Here is a 25,712-nt window from a genome sequence, read left to right as displayed (position 1 = left end):
GGCCCTCACTACATCCTCTACCTAAACAGAGCGATGCAGCAGCACTTTAGTGCTTGAGTCTTCTCAGCTCTCTCAACTCATTGTCTGCAAGCGATAAAAAAAACTTTAAACTTTTATGCTAATACTGTGTCCAAAACTACAGTCCCTGCAATCTTGTCATTCGTCAAATATTTTCTGTAACAATTGTAATTCTGTTGCCTTATATTCTGGATCTTTGGGTCCAGGGTTTGTTGTCCCACCACATTTATGTTGGATTTGTCATTGTTGATGTTGAACATCACTGGAAAATTGTGAGTGGGAAAATAATCTATTCTCATCTTGTCAAGCTAAGCTAATTTGTAGGAGTTTACAGGGAAACCAGGCAGTAATCCCTTATGTTCCATTTAATTGCATAGAAATTCCTACAACCATTAACTTCTCATAGAAATAAAAATACTGCCAACCAACAACTGACGCATTAGCACCAATCACATAAAAAATATTTCAGTATAAAATTGATCTAGTTTATTTTATTATGAAGGTTTACTTTATATAGTTTACATGGTTTGTGGGGACATGATAGCTCAGTGGTCAAGGCGCTACTGATCAGAAGGTCAGGTTTCAGGCCTACAAGCTGCTAATTTATCAACGTTGGATCCTTGAGCAAGGCCCTCAACCCCTCCTGCTCCAGGGGTGCTGCACCATGGCTCAAGTGGTTAAGGCTCTGGGGTTGTTGATTGGAGGGATAAGGGTTCAAGCCCCAGCACTGCCAAGCTGCCACTGTTGGGCCCTTGAGCAAGGCCCTTAACCCTCCCTGCTCCTGGGGTGCTGTATCATAGCTGCCCCTGCGCTCCGACCCCAACGTCCTCAGTTGGGTTACGCAAAGAAAATAATTCCGCTGTGCTGTAATGTATATGTGGCGATAATAAAGGCTTCCATGTCACCATTACAGTTCATATATTCTTTATATATATATATATATCTTCAATCTTGCTGAACACTCTACTTTTCAGATAACCTGAAACGTTGACTGCACCCCAGACCACCTGACTGAGCACACTAATGCTCTGTGTAGCTGAATCACAAATGCCCACAACCACACAAAAAAAAAAACTAGTGGAAAGCTTTCCTATGAGGTTGTTATATCAGCAAAGAGGGACTAAATCTGGAATGGGGTGTGAAAGAAGCACATAGGGATGTGATGGCAAGATGTCTACAACCTTTGAAGATAAAAATGTATGTTTACTTTTATAATACTTTAAATAAGACTGATTGAATGTTAAAACAGCATTTGTAATTTGTTATTATTGGACTATTCTACATGACAGTAGAAACCTGGTGGACACACCAAAACATTCTTTAAATAGAAACAGTAGGCCTAACCACATTATCATTAAGCCCTGCTGATCATGAGCTCCTCTTCAAAAATGGTTTGATAGGCGGTTGAGCTGCCTCCCATTACTGGTTTTCCTCTTTTACCACGATACGTCACCCAGTGAGCCAGAGCGCCCTGTAGGTCAAACAATCTGAAATACATCCAGTCTGATCACACACATCATTTTGTACAATGAATATGCAATACTAATGAGGTGTATGTGTGTCTCTTTATAAGCACAATATTTGAACCCAGAACAAGCAATGCAGATTTTTTTTTCCAAGAAGAAAACAAATATCTTTTTATTTGATTCTTTAGCTGTAGAATGTTTTTATTCATACATAACTTGTTCCACTAGGTTTATAGGAAAAAAAGGTAATTAAGGATCACTTTTGGACTTTAGACTTATTGTCTTGTCTCGACCACATTGAGTTTGATACACAGGTGATGTGGAGAGACTATGTAGACTTCTCTGGCTGTTAGATAAATGAATCCTCAACCCTGCCAAAAAAGGGGGTGTTTTATATGAAATTTCCACACATCACACAGACAACACTGAAAAAGAAAACTGTGCTATAGTGAGAGTCTGATTAGTTTGCCTCAAGCTAAAGTCTCTCTGTAGCTCTGAATGTTACCTAGTATGTGCCACTGGATAAAAAGTAAGTGATATTGCGGACATTTGCTGCAAGTGGAACTGCTGTGGCACTGCATCAGTTACAACTGCATATACTAGATGTGCAAAGGTGTCTTTAAAGGTATATTTGTATCATTACGTGATGGGTTCAGCTCAACATCAGCGCAGAAGGAACACTGCATGGCTCCTCGTGGCTTCACTCAATTCTTTATGAGAGTTTTGATAAATAAATATCATACCATCAGAATTCATTTCCTCTGGCTTATTTGCTTAAAATTTTGTTGAAATAATGTTTGGATAGAAAATTTCATCTCTTTGTTCTTTCATTGCTTTATATACTAGGCCTAAAGCCCACAGGTGTTTTTTTTTTCTAAGACATTGTACATGCTTTCTGTGAAACCTACACTGACCTGTGGTAATGTTGGTGCAAAAACACTGGTCTGGGATTTGAACTCACATCCTTCCAGTCAGTAGTGCAGAACTTTAAAGGAATTCTTCAGCAGTTTTCAACCCAATCTCTAATCTACTAGTAGTGTAAACTTCAGGCTTGCACACAATACCATATGATTTTGATTTGAGCATCAATTTGATATTTGCTATGATAAGATATGATATGATTTAGTAGCCTCTGTTCAATATGCAGCATTCAGAATCCAGGGTAAATTTACCATTAAGTCACAAATGATGATACCAGACATACTATTAATATCTGAATTATGGGGAAATCATTTTGATTTGCTATTAATACAAAAAATAAAGAAATAAAGGTTTTAAAACTGCAATCTTATTTAAACCAAACTGATGTTTTTACTAGATTGCAGTTTTAAAACCTTTATTTTAACAGCAGCATTGGTAAAGGATTATTTCACCTGTACTATTAGTGTGCAAGACTTTTTTTGATAAAGAGTCAAAAGTTTAAAGAGATTACAGAGTGAGATTACAATATATATTGAAGGAATTTAACTGCCCTTAGACTTGACCTAGACACCAGTGAGATGCTGTACATGCTTTGTGAACTTAAAAACTAAGATGTGAAGAAAATCCAACAGTAAGAGCTGAGCTTCATTTGGAGTTAATCAGAAACTCATAATGATGACAGCTGCATGATAATTACTTGAGTAATTGCATGAGTTTGAATGAGACAGAGTCGTTCTGAGCACAATCCCACTCTATAGTATAAAAGAGAGCACACACTTAAAAAAAACAGTATATTTTTTGTATTTTTCTTTTTTCCAAACACTATAAATCGGTTGAATTCAATTTGTATCTAAAAAGCACATTTATCACTGGAGAGTGTCACATAAGAGCTTATAGAGAAATATATGAATTCAGGATATAAATGATGAATTTGTTAATTTATCCCTAACAAGCAAGCCAAGGTTTTGGTGACAACAAAACACTTCCTAAGACGATATTATGAAGAAACCTTGAGAGGAACCAGTCTTAAAATTGGAACTCATCCTCATCTGGCTGACACATGATAATCTGTTTATAAAATTATTTCCCTTTCGATTTCTGTAAATTATATAACCAAAAATTACAATTATATAACCAGGAAATTCATTCTAGCTTTGCTGGTTTCTATAGTGTTTTCTTCTTTATTTTTTACATCACATAATTCTGGATTTTTACCAGGGTTAAAGTAAACTTTTTATATCTCTTGTAATATTTAAAGACCTTTGAGAAAGTGAAAAGGTGCATGAGTCAGAAACACATCAGAAAAAAAAAAAAGGATATGAAAAAAAGAGCCATAAAAGATGTCACCCATATACATAGATTTGTTCACATTACAAAAGAATGTTTCCAATATTAGGCTACTGGAGAGCGTGAGCAGAGTATTACGTCACGTCTTTGGTACAGTAGCACCAGAGAGCAGCAGGATCTAGCCTTCTTGTAAACATTCTGAGGACGGAGATGAAGCAGCAGAGGAATTCGGTCGCTTTATTTGGTCATGGCTGAGGCTGAAGCTTCTCCTGTTCTGGGAGGCAAAAAGAGAGTGAAAGCTAGTTACATTGTGAACTTTGATATAAAGAATAAAGCTTGGAGGTTTAAAACAGATGTTGGTTTATTGGGTCAATGTGGCTAGGCTATGGTACATTGAACAGCCCTGGATGAAAGTTATGCAGCAATTTCAACACAAGGACCAGCTCATATACGGGACTAAGCTATGTAGATTAGTTTTCCATTGCTGAGTTCAGTGTCTACCTAAGACTACAACACTAAGATATGCCAGTTGTTACATCTAATTATACTCAGGCTAATATAGCATCATGTCCTAAAATAAAAAAAAAGTATAAAATAACACTGATGAAGTAAAATCAACATCACTGTCTATATATATATATATATATATATATATATATATATATATATATATATATATATATATATATATATATATAAAACTCAAAGGCAGTCAAAGCTCTAAATCTGTATAATTTGTATAAGATGGGACCCTTGAGTCCGATTCAATAGCTTTAAATTTAATACTTTAATACACTTGAAAATGTTCAATGTTGCACTTATCTAGTCATCCAATTATGTGGCAGCAGCATAATGTATAAAATCATGCAGATACAGATAAAAGGCTTCAGCTTCAGTTTCAGTTTTAGGTTCACATCAAACATCAGAATGCAGAAAAAGTGTAACGGCTGTGATTTTAATTGTGACATGCTTGTCGGTACCAGAAGGGCTAGATTGGGTATTTTTACAATCTGCTGATCTCATGGGATTTTTACATGCACAGTCTCTAGAGTTTCTACAGAATGGTGCAAAAAAATAAAAAGCCTTCTTTTGAGAAGGTCTGCAGGTTAAACCGCCTTGTTTATAAGAGAGATCAGAGGAAAATAAAGAAACTGGTTTGAGCTGAGAGGAAATCTACAGTAACTCAAATAATCAGTCTGAGCAGAAAAGGATCTCACAACACCCAATACATCAAACCTTCAAGTGGATGAGCTACAACAGCAGAAGAGCACATCAGTCCACTCCTGTCAGCCAAGAACAATAATCTGATGCTCTCAATTGCGATTTTTCTCCATTCTGATGTTTGATGTGAACATTAACTCACACTCTTGACCTGTATCTACATGACTTTACACATTGTTCCGAAATTCTTGGGAAATGTTGTACTGTATCGTGATGTATATTATGTTCCACAATGAACCGAAAAGATGAAGAGATTTTATCAGTTTGCTATTTTAGGAAACAGAAAATTCTAGATATGCTCATTTTTGATGAACGCTTGTGTATTGGTCTGGTAGTGTTAGCTAGTTTGCTTACTGTGACAGAAAGCAGAGGTGTTTTTGTGGATATCACTGCGCTAGGGAAAGTTCATGAAACATTGTGATTTCCAGAGAAAGTGAGAAATGCTGTGGCAGCATCTGAAGAGGGCCTTTCCAGAGATTTCCCTCCTCCTCTGTTTCCTCTGTTCTGCACTTCTAGGCTGCCTGGCTATTTATGGTAGAAGGCTTCCTCAAACTTCGAAGCAGAGAGGAATTCAGTAGGTAGGTTTAAAGCTGCTAATCATCCAGCCATAATGTATCGTGTGTTTATTAGGTGATAACGGCCACTCGTTAGAGAGGGATAAATGATAATCCACTGTGCTGTATGCAGAATGAACATCTCTATAACATTTCACACTGGGTCTTCATAACCGCTGATTGGAAAGTCAATTTAATCATTTAGAGAGAAAGTGCTTTGGAATATTTGTTTCAGGTATTTTAAAGCACTTCTTAAATTTTTAGGACTTCAGTGAAACTTTGAGATCGGTTAACCTTTATGTAATCTGGTGTGATGAATAAATACGCTCTGGAAAATGTCATGTAATACATGTGTTTATATCATAGACTGCAAGATACGTAAACAGGACTGAGTAAAGCCCTGTTCAAGCAGATCGTCAGGAAGTTGAATTAGATTTGTTTAATGTATGATATAATGAGATATACAGTTGAAGGCAAAATATTTCACCCCCCAGACATGGTTTTCAATGTGCCTTTATTTAACGTATGTTTAAGAAAAATAGCCGTCCAAAATGTTAAAAATACAAGACTTAGGTATGCGCAAACAAAGTGACCATCGAAAACAATACACAAACTCAAGAGAAAAAAAGGACAATTTCTGAACAGGATTTGGATTCTCACCGTGAGTAAGAGCATCCAAAAGATGCTCTTAAGAGGTTGAATAGGTTGAAATGAATAGGTCCTGAATGGGATTCGCCAAGCACTGGATTAAGATGTTCTGACTAAGTTTACTGAATCTTTAAATGTGTAAATGAGGATGTCATCAAATCTGACTCTACTGAGCTTCACCTATGAGACCTACAAGCAAATCGTTGTTATGAAAACTACAGTGGCATGTCTGCGTAAGCAGCTACCAACTTCAGTATGTGTACAGATTTCTGGAATGGTTGTAACTGAAAAAGTATGATGGGATCTATGATGTGAAAGATTTAGTGGAGCGCTCTGTGTGTGTGTGTGTGTGTGTGTGTGTGTACACACATGTGTGTGAGTTTTGCAGGCCTGATTTTCATTGAGAATGTGATACAGTATGTGACCATGTTTGGTAAAAGCTGTGCAGACTCTGACCCAGCCCCATTGACCAGGACTGCACACGCAGGACTGGATTCAATCAGGGCCTTGTTGCTACCTCACACATGCTTCTCCTCTAGCTCTCCTGCTCTCTACCTATCCCTCTTTTTTTGTTGTTTTTTTCCAGCTTCCACCTATACTGCTCTATTTCTGCCTCAGCATTCTTCTCATTCAGCCTCAAATCTACAGGTGGCCAGTTTGGTGTTTCGTTTCACAGGGGAATAACTTTGTAAAACCATTATGATGGTAAGTATGCAAAGGAATTTTTATACCGTGGCAAGTCCACAAGTGATGTTGAAGACGTGACTATCAAGGGGCTGTCCTTTTGTATTGGACATAAGAGAAAGCATGATGTCACCAGGACCTACGTGTTCATTCTTTATCTGTTCATTGTATCACTGTCTTCTTTTGATTCATAAGCTAGCTAACAACTGGTGCAAGGACATATATAAACAAAGGATAAAGCATTTGTCCTAAATAGGCTACAGGGGTGTTTCACTCTTATGATCACTGCTGTGAATCCCTGCAGTGCTGGTAGAAATCAGGCTAGCCATCGTTAGCATCGCAAAACACACCACAAGTCGTAGAATTCCTAACGCATTTCGCTCATCATCGCATCATCAAAAAAAATGTTCTGTCTGAATCAGCATGACTGGTCTGCTTCATAATAAGCTATTCAAGCTATTTTTCCCCAAGCAGCGATTTAACAGGCGCTTCATTTCAATCAAGCTTCCATTCATCTCCAGACCGAGTAAACAACTGACTTCAGGATATGACCCGAGTGCTGATAAATCACTTTTAATGTGGAAATAGGTATTTATAGAGCCAAAGAGCAAATCATAATGGGCTTTAAAATCCAGTTTATAGAATTTAATAAAGCTGACAGACATTAACCTGATAAATATAGTGTAAAAATATATATACAGATGTCTTATGAGAGTAAAGTGCACTTCTATTGCATTTAGTGCAATAATTCAATTCATCAGCGGTGTAACTGTTGCTAAACTTTCGAGCAGGATCAGTTCTCTGTGACTAATAAATACACGTGGTTGACTATCGATCATTGTTAGATCCAGCTAAAGTAATGTGGAAGGTGTGACTCAGAGTCAGCCTGCAGGGGAGAACATAAAGACATCCATATGACTCAGACCATCGTATCCTGTTAATGTAGCATTGCAGTCAAATGAAGACAAGAAGTAACCACCGTGATTTTCAATGCCCTTGGATTTATTGAAAAGCGACAAGTTCAAGTAAGACACAACTGCTGTTATGTCAAAGTCATGCTATTTGAATTTTGAGACAGAGCCTTGCTATGCCCAGTTTAAATTTACACTTTCATATTAAAAACCCGAGTCTCAAAACAAATGAGAAATATACACGTTGTGATAAAAGACAATAAAAGGGAGTTAAATGCAAAATGAAGTACAATCGTTATCTTTCTAATCTTTCTTATACATACTACTCACTTATTACTTTTTCCCCATTGTTTATTGCTGGCTTAAGTCTATTTTTTCAGTTACTTTTCATTCACATTCCGTATATAAACTGATTACTTGGGATGTGCCTGGCCGAATGATTACACAATATGAAAATCATTGAGAGAAACTCTAGGTAATCAAGACTAATTCTTTGTATATTATATGCATGCAGCATGACAGCATTTCATTGATTTTTCTTTCTAAACGTACAAAGGAATAAAAAGAAAAGAAAAAAATACAAACTTCAGCAGAGATGCTAATGCTAATGCCCTGTGCTAACACTACAGCGTTCAGAGTATAGCTGTACCATGTTTATCATTCAAATCTGGGAGATGGCAATGTTAGAATTATCCTAACATTATAGTTGATGGAGAATTGTGACCATATCAGCTAATAAATACCTAATCCCACGACTGAGATGCATGCCTTGTGCAAATAACAATTTCAAATACTATAAGGTCTCATTTCATTAACGCGTTGTCTATACTTGTACTGAAAAGGTACACAATCTAAAGCAGTGGTTTCCAGTCAAATGTGGATTTGTTGGGAGCAGCTCCACACAGGCGCAGGCAAGAGAAATCCTACTAATGCTACATATCACGTCGTACCGCTGCTCGGACTGAGCCGTCAGCCGTAGCTTATGTTGAACAGAATCACTGGATAGAATTGCACTAGAATTACATATACAGAATCCGGCACTGGCTCACACAGCTCGAAACAACTTTAATTGTATCGATAGATCTGATTTTCGTCACAGCTTGAAATACTGAAGATATGAGAAAGAATCTCTTTACTGACAGAATGTAAGGCAATAAACAATGCTTTCCATGATTCCCGCTCACTTTATCAGCTCTGTCTGGCTACATTTCTGAGAGCCAGGTTATACAGAATTCCAATAACAATCAAAAACTAACATTTGGGAGATATACATGCTTTCTTTTTTTTTTTGAGGCAAAATACTGACACTCATATGGGTTAAAGCATTTGTAATACTACAAAATAGCACTGAATGAAACAATAAGACAAAGGCCGATATAATTTAGTACAAATTCATTAAATCAAAATGAATTTATCTGAGGTGATCAGCTGAGCAGTGTGTAAATTCACAGGAAACGTAGCAGTCATGCTTGTGGTTTGAATTTCTGAACCTAATATATAACATGTAGCATACGTATTGTACATGACTGTGGATTGTGCATGAATGGACTCATCAATCAAACATTATTGGTGAAGAAACACACCAGTGCTGCAGTGCCAACTCCAGTCCTGAAAAGGCCAGAATACTGCACAGTTTACACAGATTCCTCTGCTTAAGGAAATCTGATTCAACTTACCAGTTAATTACCGAATTTAAAAGATGCACTAAAGCCGGAAAATGCGTGCTGGCCTTCGAGGACTTCTACAGAGCAGTCAGTGTTGAGTTATCTAAATGTCAGGATATCTGCGACTATATCATTATGGCTGATACATTTTTATACCCATGTTGCTGAAATTATTATTTGTGTTTAAGTCAAAAGTGGACAAATGGGCTAAAATGGCGCCGTCGGCATATACACATGAAAAGGATGAGGATATGCTCATCCCGACTGAATACATTCTGAATAAAGGACACGGCCGGCTTTCACATGCTAAAGCCGTCAGTTCCGACAGCCGAAGCAGATGTACCATTTAGACGCATCGGCTGGTAAGTAGGAAGCACCAAAGACTATGAGAAACAACAAAAAATCTCACAAATTTTGACATTTAGAAATGATGGAGAAGACACAAAAAGCAAAAAAAAAAAAAAAAAAAAAATCACTGGAGTTAGTTTCAAAGAAAAACGCTCCAAAACCTGTAGGTAAGAGGCACAGTGGTGTGTTTGGGTGAATGTTCACTGTGTCTAAAAACCGGAAGACCCCAAGAGTTGGTACATCTGTCAGACAACTTTCAAGAAAATCTTTAATAAGGTAGCTTTTGTAATTTGAAAGTTGTCTCGAAGGTGTATCTCTACGTTCCATTTCTGATCCTTGGGTTTTGAGGCACTTTGTGGCTGAAGCAATAGGGGTCTATACTGTATGCTTGTTAATGTTCTTCCCCACAATGCTCTTGGTGATCTCCAACCCAGGCAACAGAGAACACTGCAGACTCTATTCTCGGTCTCACTTTTAGAGAAAGATTGTAAATAAGCAGCAGCTACCGTGTTCCTGGTCTGGCTGGGAAGAATAAAATCTAAAACTGTGGTCCAGTATGCCACTTTCAGTTCCGTCCCCTGCCTACGGTATGTTGTTGTTCAGTCCATGTGATTGTTGACGTGGTTGAAGTCATCAGAGCTCGCTATGCCACCTTTCTTTTTGCCACTTGTTCCAGTGATGACCCTGTAGCAGCCACGGGCAATTTTATACATCCATACAACATTGAGAACATCCAAACACACACAGGATATGATCCAGGCCACCTGTGCACCCAGGCCAAGCCTCTCGAAGGCAGGCGTGCCGAATGTGCCAAACACTTTCGCCCAGTACGGTGGCATCACAGCGATGCGCACCAGGAAGAAGGCCACGGCCATGGCCACGCCATTAGCCACCACTAGCCGGTGAGAGCGAGGATATGCCAGGGCTTCAAAGAACCACCTGAAAAGAATGAAAGCTTACGTAAAGAAACAGCAACCAAAATATAATGACCACTTGCGACTCAGAGGATTTTTTTTTTACCTTTGGTTCACAAACGGTGTTGATAATTCTGAAATAAGTCGGAAGTTTGCGAAATAGGGAAGAACACCGCGTGTCTATGGAGTTGGACAAGAAATAAATAAATAAATAATATCAGTAAAATGCAACTGGAAATGATTTCTAGTAAAAATAGTTTTGGCTTTCCACACTGAATGACCATGCATACCAGCACATATCCATATGCGTACAGTGCCGCCAAGTGGTGACACACAAAAAAGCTGTCTCCCATGGTGCTCCAGTTGCAGGCTAGCAGCAGAAGGTCTGAGAGAGTGGAGAGATGTGGATATCAGCAAACAGTCATTATTACCAGCTATGAAATGGTAAAAGTCACATGCATACCGTAAAGCAGGTAGCCACAGGTAATTGCGACATTGAGCTTGACCAAATTGGGATCTCCCCTGGGAAGACAAAAAGAAAAGAATAACACAAACAATAAAGCTTTGTGGAGGAATTGAAAAATACATCACCTTCAATAGCACAGCCACACAGGCCTAATTCTTTATTTCTATTACTTGCAACTCAAAAAATGTACTTTTGAAAGAGGGCTCAGAAGGCTTAAACACTAAAACCACAACAAAAGGCATGTAAAAATGAAATCTATTTTTAGAATGTACATAAAAACCTAGCATTAATTAATCCCTGCTCACAGACGCCGGAGTGTGACAAGCATTACGCACAATGCACATGACCAGCTACTGTTGAGCCACTTGAACTCCCTTCCAGCTCAAGCAGCTTGTTGACAGTCCTTTACTGGACAAAGGCAGGGTGTGTGTATATTGTGTCTTTGACTGCCAGCTGCTCTTTGCGTTAGATTCAGTGCTCGCCCACGGAACTCTCTAGAAAACAGATGATGTAATACCTGAGCTAATTTTCATGCTTTCATACAGTGGGAAATGATTTACCATGCATATTTTCTCTTTTAGCTTTCCACACAACTACATTTCTTAATGCTGTTCTCTGAAATGATGAACTATTCAGCAGTGGTTCATGGATGTAGATTTTAGTCCAGCTGGACAACATTAATAAAACTACCAAACAAAATAGAGAGCCTATAACAGTTGTGATGAATACAGATGAACTAATATGCATCATTACCCTGGGTGCTCAACCTTAAAAACAAATAAAAGACCTAAAACTAGCTGAAATAATCTGTGCATGAGAAGCAAGGTTCAGTGTTGCACACGCATTATTAATATACAGACATCGTCCACTCCAAAATCTTCGCAGTATCTTATAATAGTAACGGCCTTAGGAACAGTCTGCACTTACAGTTTGTTTGTTGAGTTTCATTTTGAGTATTGTTCTGTAACAAAAAGATCTCTATGACAATGGCATTGAGTCTAGTCCTTCTTGTTACTAATTTATATGCCAGACACACATTTAAAATGTACTTGAAACAGTCAGGAAGCTATAGATGAAATACTATTTCAGACGTGTGTGTGGCTCAATTCCAAAATTTAATCAGTCTATCTGCTGGTGACAATCTTAATTCCATTTAAATCCTACAAACATTCAACCCCTGCTTCTTGAGATCACACACTAATCTCGTTAATCTCAGACAGACACGTTGACAGACAGCGCAACAGACGGATTGATGGCAAAATATCAGGCAGCCAGATAATGGGTCTTGAGTTTAGCAAGAGCAGACACCATTATCATTGTGCAGACACCATTATCCAGAGAGACTTACATTTTTTACACAACTGAGCAATTGAGGGTTAAGGGTCTTGCTCAGAGGCCCAGCAGTTGTTGCTTGGTGGTCCTGGGATTCAAACTCACAACCTTCTGATTGGTCAACCAACACCTTAACCACTAGGCTACCACATCCCCCATGTAAGTGACACCTCTGTATGACAAACAGGAAGTAGGCTATTGTGTCTTATCTGTCCTGTTCGCTCTACTGTATTCCTCACAGCATTCAAAGAGCAAGCACAGGGCAGCATGATTCCTGTACCAGTGGGCTTTAAATAGTGCTTGTTGCAGTTCCTACAGTTGTATGCAAAAGTTTAGGAACCCCTGACAATTTCCATGATTTTCATTTATAAATATTTGGGTGTTTGGATCAGCAATTTCATTTTGATCTCTCAAATAAATGAAGGACACAGTAATATTTCAGTAGTGAAATGAGGTTTATTGGATTAACAGAAAAGGTGCAATATGCATCAAAACGAAATTAGACCGGTGCATAAATTTGGGCACCATTGCTATTTTGTTGATTTGAATACCTGTAACTACTTAGCACTGATTAATTGGAACACTCAATTGGTTTGGTGAGCTCATTGTATTGGTTTGGTGAGCTTGAACTTCATAGACAGGTGTCCAATCATGAGAAAAGGTATTTAAGGTGGCCAATTGCAAGTTGTTGTTCTCTTTGACTCTCCTCTGAAGAGTGGAAACATGGAGGCCTCAAAACAACTCTCAAATGACCTGAAAACAAAGATTGTTCCACATTAGGGTTTAGGGGAAGTTATCACAGAGATATAAGCTGTCAGTGTCCACTGTGAGGAACATAGTGAGGAAATGGTAGACCACAGGCACAGTTCTTGTTAAGGCCAGAAGTGGCAGGCCACGTAAAATATTGGAGAGGCGAAGAAGAATGGTGAGAACGTTCAAAAACAGCCCACAGACCACCTCCAAAGACTTACAACATCAACTTGCTTCAGATGGTGTCACTGTGCATTGCTCAGAGTGATGCAAAAGAAGCCTTTTCTGAACACACGCCACAAAAGAATTCGCTTGAGGTATGCAAACGCACATTTGGACAAGCCAGCTTCATTTTGGAATAAGGTGCTGTGGAGTGATGAAACAAAGATTGAGTTATTTTGTCATAACAAGGGGCGTTAAGCATGGCAGCAAAATTTGGTGGAGGTTCCATTATGTTGTGGGGCTGTGTGGCCAGTGCCGGTACTGGGAATCTGGCTAAAGTTGAGGGTTGCATGGATTCCACTCAATATCAGCAGATTCTTGAGAATAATGTTGAGGAATCCGTCTGGAAGTTACGGAAGTTACGCTGGGGCTGGATATTTTAACAAGACAACGACCCAAAACACTGCTCAAAATCTACTCGGGCATTTATGCAGTGGAACAAGTACAACCTTCTGGAATGGCCATCCCAGTCCCCAGACCTGAATATCATTGAACATCTGTGGGGTGATTTGAAGCGGGCTGTCCATGCTTGGCAACCATCAAACCTAACTGAACTGGAGATGTTTTGTAAGGAGTAATGGTCCACAATACATTAATCCAGAATCCAGACACTCATTATAGGCTATAGGAAGCATCTAGAGGCTGTTAGTACTGCTAAAGGAGGTTCTACTAAATATTAATGTGATTTTTTTTTTCTGTTGGGGTGCCCAAATTTATGCACCTGTCTAATTTCGTTTTGATGCATATTGCACATTTTCTGTTAATCCAATAAACCTCATTTCACTACTGAAATATTACTGTGTCCTTCAGTTATTTGATAGATCAAAATAAAATTGCTGATCCAAACACCCAAATATTTATAAATGAAAATCATGGAAATTGTCTGGGGTTCCTAAACTTTTGCATAAGACTGTATATTTGACCACTAGATGCAATAATATCTCTGTGCTAAATAATTGCAACATCTAGACCCTGGTTTATAGTATGTCAATTAGCAACATTTTCTTAAAGCCATTGGTCATTCAAAGCCATAATTTAACAAATTTAAAATGTATGGAATCGTTAACGTTTGTTAAATGGCTGATGTAAATGATGAAACTCTGCTCAGCTGCTTTGTGGATGAGTTGCAACACTAATGCTACTTTATAATATGGTAAGCAGATACAAAAGGAAGAACATAAAAGTGGAGTTTTCATAAACCAAAAAGATTTTTGGTAAGAGCCACAAGTGTGACATCACTATATGAATTTATTATACTCTATATAGAACTAAATTACACTATGCAAAGGGACAAATTGAAATTTACTGGAGCTAATTTAAGGTTTTCTCTCCCACACTTAGCACTATTGAATATGTGCAAGAGTAGTATTGTGTAAAAAGTGTCAGCATGACTGTGATTTGAGATCGAATGAATAATTGAACATTTTAATCACAGAAAATGTACAATAACAAACTTTACAAGGCATAATTTTATACATTATTTCTGTATACAGCCTGCTTCTAACTGTGACACATTTTTCCATCCAAATGATGTATTTTGTTTGCACCTTTATTGTGACTGGTTTGTTTTTGAATGTTGTGGATGGTGTGGATGGTGTATAACATGCATTCTTAACAGTAAAGTGACTCTGTAATGGATATACAGTAAGTGGCAGGTGTCCAGCAGACGAGGCTGTGTGTGAAACCAGATGCCACAGTGAACACCGGGCTCAGTTATACCTGTGGAAGGTGCACATGTCACCTTCACTGACCTTTTTGCCCCAGTGAAAGAGGCAAATGCTTTCTGTCTGAGCTACACCCGATCTAAATCTAACTCTCTCATGCACACAAATGTTTCAAGCCCCATTTAGCCACCAGGCAGCAGCAATGACAGACTATTTACCTAAAATCTCAACATCTCATTACCTTCCAAATATTCAATTTACAAACATTTTATGCCTGATGGCCTGCCAACTGATTGGCCCTTTCTCTACATGCATACATACTCATATTTATTTAGACACTTGTCAAATCCACACCCACATCCAGCTACATACTATGTGCCCACGACACAGACACAAGAACCTATTAATTGTTTAGTAGACATCATGATACCACAACAAATCTTTGTACCTCTATTCTGTCTAAATCGAGATCACACAACGCATTCCCAACGATCAAAAATCTTAGACTTCACCTATCTAATGTACAGCATGTTCTCACATTCAAAAGTTTGTTCCAAAGGCTATTCGGCCACGAACGGGGTCAGTTCTCCTCTTGTATATGAAGCATATAATAAAAGCGTATTGTTTCTGTGTGCGTCTGTGTGTCCTGAATTTCCACTCTCTGTGAAAGAATTTACATTAACAGTGAGTCCCACACAGTTTCAAGCTCATTGGGTTTCACTTTCTGAGCAGTTAGACAAGGAAACTGAAAACTGTTCAAATGTACGAACCATTCCACCCATGTGTAAAGACATGGTTAAAACTGAACACGTGCCAAACCAGTATGACTGGTTTTATTTAACCAAGCATGCTACCCTGTAACAAGGCCAATATTGTGGAAGGACCTTTATTTGGAAAGGTGTGGTGCTCTTGAACCATGAACCAGACACAACATTCCTGTTTTAAAATCAGTGCACCTGATAGTTACAACTTGGTTGAAAGACTTCCAGATTCTCCTCTGAACACTGCAGGACATCACAATACATCCTGCATAAAACAGTTCTGCTGCTAGGCTGAACAGGACACGGGATGTAGCTTTTTCATTTAGTATGGTGCTAAATTTAAGTAAACAGACTAGATTAAGCTAATCTGAGAGGAAATGTGCAGTCACACGCTACTGAACTTTGTCATAAGTCAAAGGTTCATTGTTGTTATCAGACTGTTTCTAACAGTGCATTGCAACAGACATGATACAGAGCTCTACCGGGTAACTGGCCTTGTATTCTTGATAACTAGTGTGTAGAAGGAAAGCTAGAGCATTTTGTTTTGTGTTAAAAAATAATACCATTGAAATACACTTCAGGATTAAGAGCACCTTCATGAAAAAGTACATTTTCACTTACAAAATATATACTCCCATATAAATATATTTTTATTGTTAAGAAATATTTTCTGCCAAAATTACTGCCTCTGTAATGAATCTATAAAATGGATATGAGATGCAAGAGAATATATATCAGTCTCTTTAGAAATCCCACAAACATTTAGCCATATAGTTTATATGAGGTTGTAAACATCTAAAATCCCTTTACTATTCATTAGTGCTGAGGAAAACCAAAGAGCTTTGTTGCTGAGATGCGTAAAAGTGCCCAAGAAGTCTATAAAGCAACACATAATTTTACAGTATAAGTACAATTATGCACGATCATAAAATCAGAATTTTCCAAAAAGAAATGCTTAAAAAAAGCATCTTAAAAAAAGCATCTTAAAAAAAATCATCTTAGAAAATCTTAAAATTTTTGTTCGTTATCTGACGAAAAATAATTGTTAAAGTGCTAATAATTCAGTTGACTGTAATGCACTATTTACCACTGGGAGCTTTACCGTGAGCTTTTGCATAGAAAAAAAAAGCCAGTATGAAACCAAGTCTGCGACAAGCTGAGTGAATAAATGCTACGCTTTGAGCAGATCAGTGATGTGACATGTATTCACAGATTGTATTCAAGGAGACCAAAGAAAAAGATATGAGAGAAATCAGAAGAGACACAGAAAAATGCAGGGATTGTGAAGGGATCCTTTCTAACATGTTCAAAGAAAAGAAATGCGCTTCAGTACATCACAGGGAATCAGACACACCACAAGAAACATCATGACAAAAGCACAGATGCTCAGACAGATAGCCAGACAGAAGGACAGCTGTTAGAAAGGAGCATGCACATGCGTCTGTGTGGAAAGGTTCGACAAGACAAGCTTATTTCAGCGAAGGTGTGGTGGTGATGGTGGGGGTTCACTGCAGCCTCCCTGTTTCCTTCAATCTCTCTCTTTTTTTTTCCTCTTCTTTTTTGCTTCATCAGCATTTGCTGGCTGAGGCAGCTCTAAGGCACAATGAGACAAAGAGTAGCAGGGGGGCAAGAGAGGGTGTCACATGATGTGAGTGTGAGGGAGAGAGAGAGGGAGAGAGAGCGTTTGGGTATCTGAGAAAGAGCCAGAGCCGGAGAAAAAGAAATAGGGAGGCTGTTGTGTGCTGTGAAAAGGCGCGTTGTTGGCAGAACTAAGAGCTCTCTGATTCAGAGTGAGACAGAATGAAGTAGAGAGACCAGTAGACAGAGAGACAGCAGAATGACACTGATGGAGGAAAACAGCCATATGGGAGGGTAATTAAGAAAAGTAGGCAGACCAGAAGGATAGATAGACAGACGCATCGCAACGGGAGCAAAACAGACTGAAGGTTGGAAATAAAAAAGGGAAAGGGATACTGAGGGATTGAAGGAAAGGAAAGAGACCACAACGGAGACATTACCATTCTTCTCTTTCAGGATGCAAAGATGCAGACCAGACAGACAGCAGGCAAAAAAGAACAGAAAGAGAAAGGAACAGAAGAACAGAAACAGAAAGAAAGACAAGAGGACAAACAAATAAGAGAGCTGTTTTGTGTTTAGAGAGGTCAAGACACACCTCTAAAATTCCACCTTCAAAATGCAGGAGCACTCTAACGTACCCATTAGGCATGTTTCCACAGCAAGAACCTTTTCAGGAACTAAGGAACTTTAGTTGCATTTTCACTAGATGAACCAAGGAATATTGTAGTTCAATGGCCATAGTTTATTTTCAGAAAGTAATTTTCTATCCATGGAATAAACATCAGGCATCATTAGGCTAATAACTGTGCACTACGATGTTGTTATATGACAGCAAACAGCTGTCATCTATGCTGATGCCCGGTTTAAAAACCTCATTATAATATTATATCAATCCATCAAAACCATTTTCCTCAGACTGGTGGCCATCCATACCTGTACTGATCCCAAAAATGAAATGAGACAATGATTTAGTATGAAGAGATCTGGGTCATCATGGATGCGTTCCTGTCTTTAGCTACAAGGCTCATTCTTTATTTCATCAGCTTGACTTTATGTACAGTGGTTTAGTTAGTCACCTTATATTAAATAAGGCTTGCAATGGAGAAAAATTTGTTTCGTTTAAGAAAAGCTTTTATGTACAGTTGTATGTAAAATAGGCTTTATTATTATATTCACTGCACAAGAATCTCTTATAGTCAAGGACTGATAACGGCTGATTGTGGAGTTATATTCATCACGAACGCTTGTAGGCATTATTCTTCCCTGGCTAGCGTTTGCTGTTTTGTTGGTTGCTCATTGGGCTGACGTTTATGTTTAAGTTGCTTTATCCAGTAACTTGTATTGTAGGTGGATACTGTATTAACTCTCTTGATATTTTTATACAGCACAGGTTGTCATCGGCATGACAACCTAAGCTAAGCTTACGGCACATTAATAATTTTTTTATGAATATCAGTAACAGTACCTGATGGATACCTGATAGCAGAAGTGGAGATGATGTATCCCTAAACATCAACATATAACAACAAAGCTGTGTGTCTGTGTAGCTGTACAGTTCTCACTTATAGCCCCAATTCCTTTCCTCAGAAGGTTCCAGAATCTCGGTGGAAACATGCCTATTCACATAAAGGGGAATCTGCCTCACATAATAGTCCATACAAAACTAGGATCCATTCAGACTTCAGGAATTTTAACAGACGTTGGTAAATTATCATTATGTTGGCTTTGTAGAAGCCAACATTCGGTTTTCCTATTTAAGCTTAGACAAAAATTTATCAAGAGTAATTCCTCCTAGGGCTTTCGAGCCACATGCACCAAATCCGGATATGTTGTAGACCCTGGTCTGATGTTTGTTGCTATTACTTTTCTAAGCGATCCGAGTACCGATACTTCAGGTACTGGGTCTCAAAGTGGCCTTTTTTCCCCCATAGACTCCCATTATAAACTTTCGAACTATCTACACCAAACTCAGCCAGCTCCTTTAGGGTGATACTCTGAACAAAATTTTAAATTGGTGTACCGACTGGCCTTTCGGATGTCCCGCAGCCCTGCCCCCAAAATATGCAAAATCAAAAAACTTTTTACAACATGGACATGTGGCATATCAAAAGCCCAAGGAGGGGAATTGCGTCAAAGGTTTTCGGATGACGTCACATGCTCGTCTCCACTTGCCTCCAAATGTTTTGGCACCCTAGAGCTCCACTAGATTTCACAAGTTTTATGTCCACTTGCCTCCAAAACTAACACTGACCCTTACGTCCACTTGCCTCCAAAAAGCACCGGCCTTTGCGAATACTTGCCTCGTCAAAGCCAACATCAAAGTTTTTTGCGACGAACTTTATAAATCTAGTTTCAAATTAAATTTCAACTTTGGACTCTTTACCAACAATTTGGTTTTCCACAGAAAACCAGTGCTCACTGGTCAAATGCTACAAAACCAAATTAGTGTCAAGCTCTCACTAAATGCTTGGAGGGTGATGGTCAGTGTGAAGAGTGTGAAGATGAATGAGCAGCATTCCCCTTTAAGCTCCTTGTCTTACGCTTACCAGACTGGATCTGTGTTGACGGCATCATCAAACCACAGGATGTAAAGGCAGAAAAGGCCGACAATCACCGCGTGGACAGTGGACACAAGCCTAGGGATGCAATTACAAGTCAATATTTCAGAGACAGACACACAGACAGACAAGTTCAGTAATCCCGTCTGACAGGTGATCAGTGTAGTCGTGAAGATCTGAAAAAGTGCTGTGTCGACTCTGGAGACATTTCCCTTTGGCTGTTTATTTAAAAAAAAATACACAAAGAAAGCTTACAGAAATATGTGTGCTTTATGCAAAGGCATTTCACAAGAGAACATTTTCTTTACCAAAAGTTCATGAATGAATACTGTCCAGGTTAAAGGTAGAGTTTATGGGGCCTCACTGTATTCTGTAAAACCAAGGCTAACTCTGGGCCTGAGCTGTCCCAAATTACACACTACGCATTTACACTATGTACTATTTACTCTACCATCTGGTGTGAGAATGTTAGAAGTGTAGTATTATTTTTTTTACTAATCATAAGAACAAGCTTCAAAGTTTCAATGACCAACACACGTAATGTAATGCTGCTAGCTTTAGCAGAATACAATGAATTTTAAAATTGGTTGAAAAATCGATCAAAACAATGTGGGATCATTTTTAAAAAATTGTAAGATGTCTTGTGTCGCTGGCAATTTTGAATTCTTTTCCTCATCCAGCATCAGTGCCTGGTAGCTCCATACTCTTTCACTGTGTCAGCAAAGCTACAAGCATTGACTACGTAAAGTGTCCAACATTCCACTTTGGGTTTTTTTTTAGTTGAATAAGTGCATCATCCAAGTACCTGAAGTGCAGTATTTCTTGGAATTTTCAATATGAACAGATAACTCATACTATTTATACATCAACATGGCATAAAATAGTGCATAAGTATGTGATTTGGGACGCACCTCTAATATTAAATATTTTTATGTTGAATTATTTGTGATGCGTTTAGCGATTCTGGTGCTGTGCTATCGTTACTCCTGTGAGAAGTTAGCTACTGTGTACTGTTCTAATGTCACACTGTAATCACTAGCACAGTTCCAATGCAGTTTAATAGGGGAATGAACAGGTTGATTTTTCAGGGTGGATTATTCCCTGAACCCTCATCCAAATACACAGAGGTTTCAGCTACGACGGTGACCGACGTGACTATTTATGGGTTATTTACAGTTTTGCTTCCCTCAGGAGATACTAGTGTACTTTTCAGACATGAGACAAAGTGCTGACTCAATAAGAGATTTAGAGACGCATTTAGCAACACACTGGGAACCAGAACTGTGAGCTGATAGTGTGTGACATATTATGGGAACAACTAAGATTAACAAACTGACTTAACACAAACATGACAGATAAATTAAAACAGGTTCAATGCTGGATAATGTTCCACTGGTGTTATCAAGCACTGAATGTGATCTATTACGTTGGTGTTGAGTGTATGTGTGTGTGTAGTACCTGGAGTTCCACTCATTGATTTTGTTAGGTGGGAGTTTCCCGTAGCCCCGTGTTAACGTAGACGACACTAATGGGCTGACGCCAGAGAAGAACAGTTGGAACCCGATGAGGCTTCCAGCCACCACATACAGCTCTCTTGCCTCCATCACTCACTCACCTGTAACACACACACACACACCACACAGTGAGATTCAGTGACACTCCAGATTTTATATCTATCTCAGTGTCTGAATCACTGAATCAAACATTTTCCAAAACTAGCAAAACAATAGTTTCTCCAGAAAACAACACAAACTGGTTCAGCCAAAAATTTTCCCCACAAAGAAACATGTTAATGTAATGGTAGCTGAGAATACACTGGTAAAATGAGCTATTCAGGATTGATATGAAAGAAAACCATTTGCTGCTGTGCTCTTATAGATCATCTGTAAATGAACACCATGCCTTAGCAATCATGATATAGACTGAGAAATAAGGGGGATTGAGTTATTGATGAAGGGAAGTATACATGCACATTGAAGTGGAGTGGTTTGATTAAATATGTGAAGGTGATACAAGGGGAAATGCTGGACAACACGTAGGAGTGACAATAAAAACAGACATGCCCTGTGTGTGTGTGTGTGCTGTTAATTAGTAGGGTCAATGTCTCTCAGTACAACTAACAGTAAACGTTATCCTAAGTGCTCCGGGGTTTCTTCAGTTCACTTTCACAATTCTGTGCCTTTCTCTCTGTAACATGCACACACAAACATACGCAAATATAATCAGAGTCTTTTACATATACTTTTTCTCAACTTTAAAGCCAGACCGCTAGAAAACATGAATAAAAGTACAGAACAAAAATGTTCTGAGCTAAACAGTATTTTGGAAGTAACCAGAAAATTACTAGAAAACTCATTCAAAAAAGATTTGATCAAAATCTCAGAACTTTCATTTAGACAATTTTGCATATACATCACATATCTCTAATCTTTAGACTAGGACCACATTCATACAGAGACACCTTTCAGTAAACGTGATCACTGTTTAATTTCGGTGTTTAATTCAGCCAATATAATTTGACAAATAAACAACAACAATATACAGTATGTACTCTGGTTGGTGCTGCTTTTGTGTATTGTCTTGTAGTGTTTTGTGTTGTTTGTTTGCATTGTCTTGCACAGTCTGCACTATGTTGCACAAATGCACTTTATGTGGCTGAGACTAACTTACTTTAAGTCCTTAGCTCTGTGTTGCTCTATGTAGCTGTTTTGTTCTATGTAGCACCGCGGTAATGGAGAAACGTTGTCTTATTTCACTATGTACTGCGTCAGCTATATATGGTTGAAATGACAATAAAAGCTTCTTGACTTGATTAACAAAAAATAAATAAATCAGAATTTCCAAATGATGCCCAAACACAGCCTTTTGCTCAGACTGGTCAAAGTCCTGTGTTGCAAAGCTCCACATAATCAGTCTCTGTCTGCTAAACAATGGACTACAATCCCAAAATCTGATTAAAATGCCAGCATAAACAAGGCACAACACCTTTTCCCTAAGAAAGGTTTAAATAATTAATCTAGCTCAGTATGCAGCTGACAATGCAGTAACAATAGGCGGTTGATTAAGGTGCATGGAAAGACCAATGATCAAATGACTCACTGCCATTCTTTCCTTTATGATGAAAACAAAGACATAGCTGTCTCATACTGCCCTTAAAACAAAAGTCTACCAAGGGTGTTACATACTGAGGCATAAAAATCAGAAACGGCACATTCACAACTGACTGGAAAATGGCTGGATGTGAAAATGTTTGATTCGTGTTATATGATATATGTGATACTGTATATGATTCATTGTGTAAAGCATACTGACACAATGGATAAATACAAACATCAGTTGTAGATGCATTACAATGCCATGTTAAGTGAATAATTAAGTCTAATGATGCAGCACAGTGAGCCAAAGTTTGAAGTGAATATGATGCCTTAAAAGCCACAGATGCCTTAAAACAGCCTAAAACTATAACTTGCAAGGCTTCTTCTTCTATATCCAGCCTTGCAAGGTACAGTATCACGCTTTCTACGGTACAGAATTTCAAAACCACTCTGTTTTTTTTTTTATTATTATTATTATTATTATTATTATTATTATTTCAACCCACTTTCGTTTAAGAGAAAAGCCAGATAAGACACACACCTATCCGACACAGTATACTGTCATCATGGCCTATAGCACTCAAAAATACTGGAACTGTATTCAACTGAATGGAACAATTTTAGCATTTCAGCTACTGTGAATGAATGTAATGCTGATCGAATGAATGTGAACAGACAACAAACCTTGGTTTATAGAAAGCCACCATGGTTAAAACCTTAGAGGTTACTTATACGAATCTCAGTACTGTATCGTTATGAAGTATCTGCTGTATTGATGGTATCTTGTCAGAAATCTGAAAAGCTCAGATACACATGTACACAAACACGCTCTTTGTTGCCTGGAACAATAAAGCACCTTAATGAACCACATGCTGTATTCCTGTGTTTGTTATAATATCGGCTTAAACTATGACCAAGCTGTTTATGTAATCAGTGGCATACTGATTGCTGATACGGATTATATTCATGCGTACGTGTAAAGCACACGTCTCTTACACGTCTACACAGAGAAGGTCGAAATGCCAGAGAATGCGACACTGATAGTTATGCATGCAGAACTCTCTCTCTCTCTCTCTCTCTCTCTCACACACACACACACACACACACACCTAAATCTTAAAGCTTGTTATAAGGTGTAGTCGTGAATTCCACCTCACCTATTGGTACCTGCTGATCTAAGATGCCAAATGTGTGAAAAATCTTTCACATTGTCTAACCAGTCTGAGCATCTCCCTGCCCAGAGGCGCTGGATTGCAGGCAAAACACACACACACACACACACACACACACGCACGCACACAAAGCTTCCAAACAACAGCCGAAGCAGCAACACGGTACATATCACAAAATGATGCACAAAAAGATATCTAATGTAACGCTTTAACAGTTACAACATCTCCCTCAATATGTATCAACCGAGAGTCTAATAGCGCTGCTCAACGGCTCTTACATAACAAACGGCTACATGTAGCCTAACGGTCAGATGTTAGAACGGTCAGATATGTTATACACAAAATGCTAATGAATGCTAGCTAACCTGGGTTCAGTCGCATAGGTTTGTTGAAGCCGCTCACGGTCCTGTTTTGCTCCCGTATCTCTTCACTTCCCAAACTTAGCTAGCCGGTCAGCTAAAGGCAAAAAAATAAAAAATACAAAAGCACCCCCCCACACATACACACACACACATCCTTCATGGACAGCCGGCTAAAATAATACAGCCTCTGGTCATGTCGTAGCTCCAAAACAACGGCTATTTAAGTCTAAAGTTTAATATTCGTCGCGATTGCACACCGACTTTGAGTTCTTTTCTGCAACGTATTGACAGATTGAGCTAAGCGGTGGAGCTAACAACACACACACACACACACACACACACACACACACACACACACACACACACACACACACACACACACACACACACACACACACACACACACACACACACACACACACACACACACACACACACACACACACACACACACACACACACACACACACACACACACACACACACACACACAACCCGCCTCTCAGTACACACACCCCTTCGCCAGGCCAATCCCACTGCATAAACACACAGAGGAGAATGAAATACAGGGAACATCTGAAACCGCATACTACCGTACTAAACAGTATTCCAATCCTCCCTTAGCGCACTATTCTGATATACTATACAGTACGGTAGAACGCGGCTTCCTTCAGCAGTGTGTTGCTACGCACGAGCGCAACGGCGTGTGACAACAGCTGAGCGGTTTGTTATTGTGCAGTAAGATAAATTACAGGTCAAACCTGATTAGCATTCGTGGCTAATACATAAATCCACAAGAGCAATGATGTATGTTCATGTATAAAGTGCTCATTCATACATTATAAATTCCGATTAGAATGTTATTTCACAGACATAAGCCAATGTTTTTTTGATTGGCTCATCTTTCTGTCATCTTTCTGACAGTGCTGTCATTGTTAGTGTTGATATAACTAGTAAAGTAACATTCTTCAGAGATTGGTTCACCTTAACATAAAAAAGAAGACAAAAGCCTACAAGAATCATTCAAATAACATCTTACTGAGTGAGCCACATTGCAATATCTTGAAATATATAAAAAAGATTAATGTATGTGCTGAATGTGTACAAATGAACTCA

At 38.6% G+C, this 25,712-nt stretch overlaps 1 protein-coding gene across 1 annotated transcript; it reads right to left on the bottom strand.

Annotated features, from left to right (window-relative positions):
• Positions 1–7,780: 7,780 nt before the first annotated feature.
• tlcd4b (TLC domain containing 4b) lies at positions 7,781–25,087 on the bottom strand. The gene is made up of 7 exons (XM_060892129.1): positions 24,600–25,087; positions 21,426–21,582; positions 19,956–20,045; positions 11,100–11,158; positions 10,927–11,021; positions 10,743–10,816; positions 7,781–10,661 (listed from the first exon to the last, which is right to left on the bottom strand). The coding sequence occupies exons 2-7, from the start codon at positions 21,569–21,571 to the stop codon at positions 10,322–10,324; spliced, it is 804 nt and encodes a 267-aa protein (XP_060748112.1). The 5' UTR covers positions 21,572–21,582; positions 24,600–25,087; the 3' UTR covers positions 7,781–10,321.
• Positions 25,088–25,712: the final 625 nt, after the last annotated feature.

Source organism: Tachysurus vachellii, chromosome 18 (genome assembly GCF_030014155.1).
Source record: "Tachysurus vachellii isolate PV-2020 chromosome 18, HZAU_Pvac_v1, whole genome shotgun sequence".
Taxonomy (NCBI): domain Eukaryota; kingdom Metazoa; phylum Chordata; class Actinopteri; order Siluriformes; family Bagridae; genus Tachysurus; species Tachysurus vachellii.
The sequence above is the reverse complement of the archived record's forward strand: the minus strand, read 5'-3'. Positions and strand labels throughout refer to the sequence as shown.

Coding starts and splice junctions, on each gene's coding strand:
- tlcd4b (XM_060892129.1), bottom strand. CDS start 21,571: ATGGAGGCAAGAGAGCTGTATGTGGTGGCTGGAAGCCTCATCGGGTTC. Junction 11,159..19,955: donor GTCAACACAGATCCAGTCTG/GTAAGCGTAAGA, acceptor TTGTCTTCCCAG/GGGAGATCCCAATTTGGTCA. Junction 10,817..10,926: donor ACGCATATGGATATGTGCTG/GTATGCATGGTC, acceptor CCAACTCCATAG/ACACGCGGTGTTCTTCCCTA.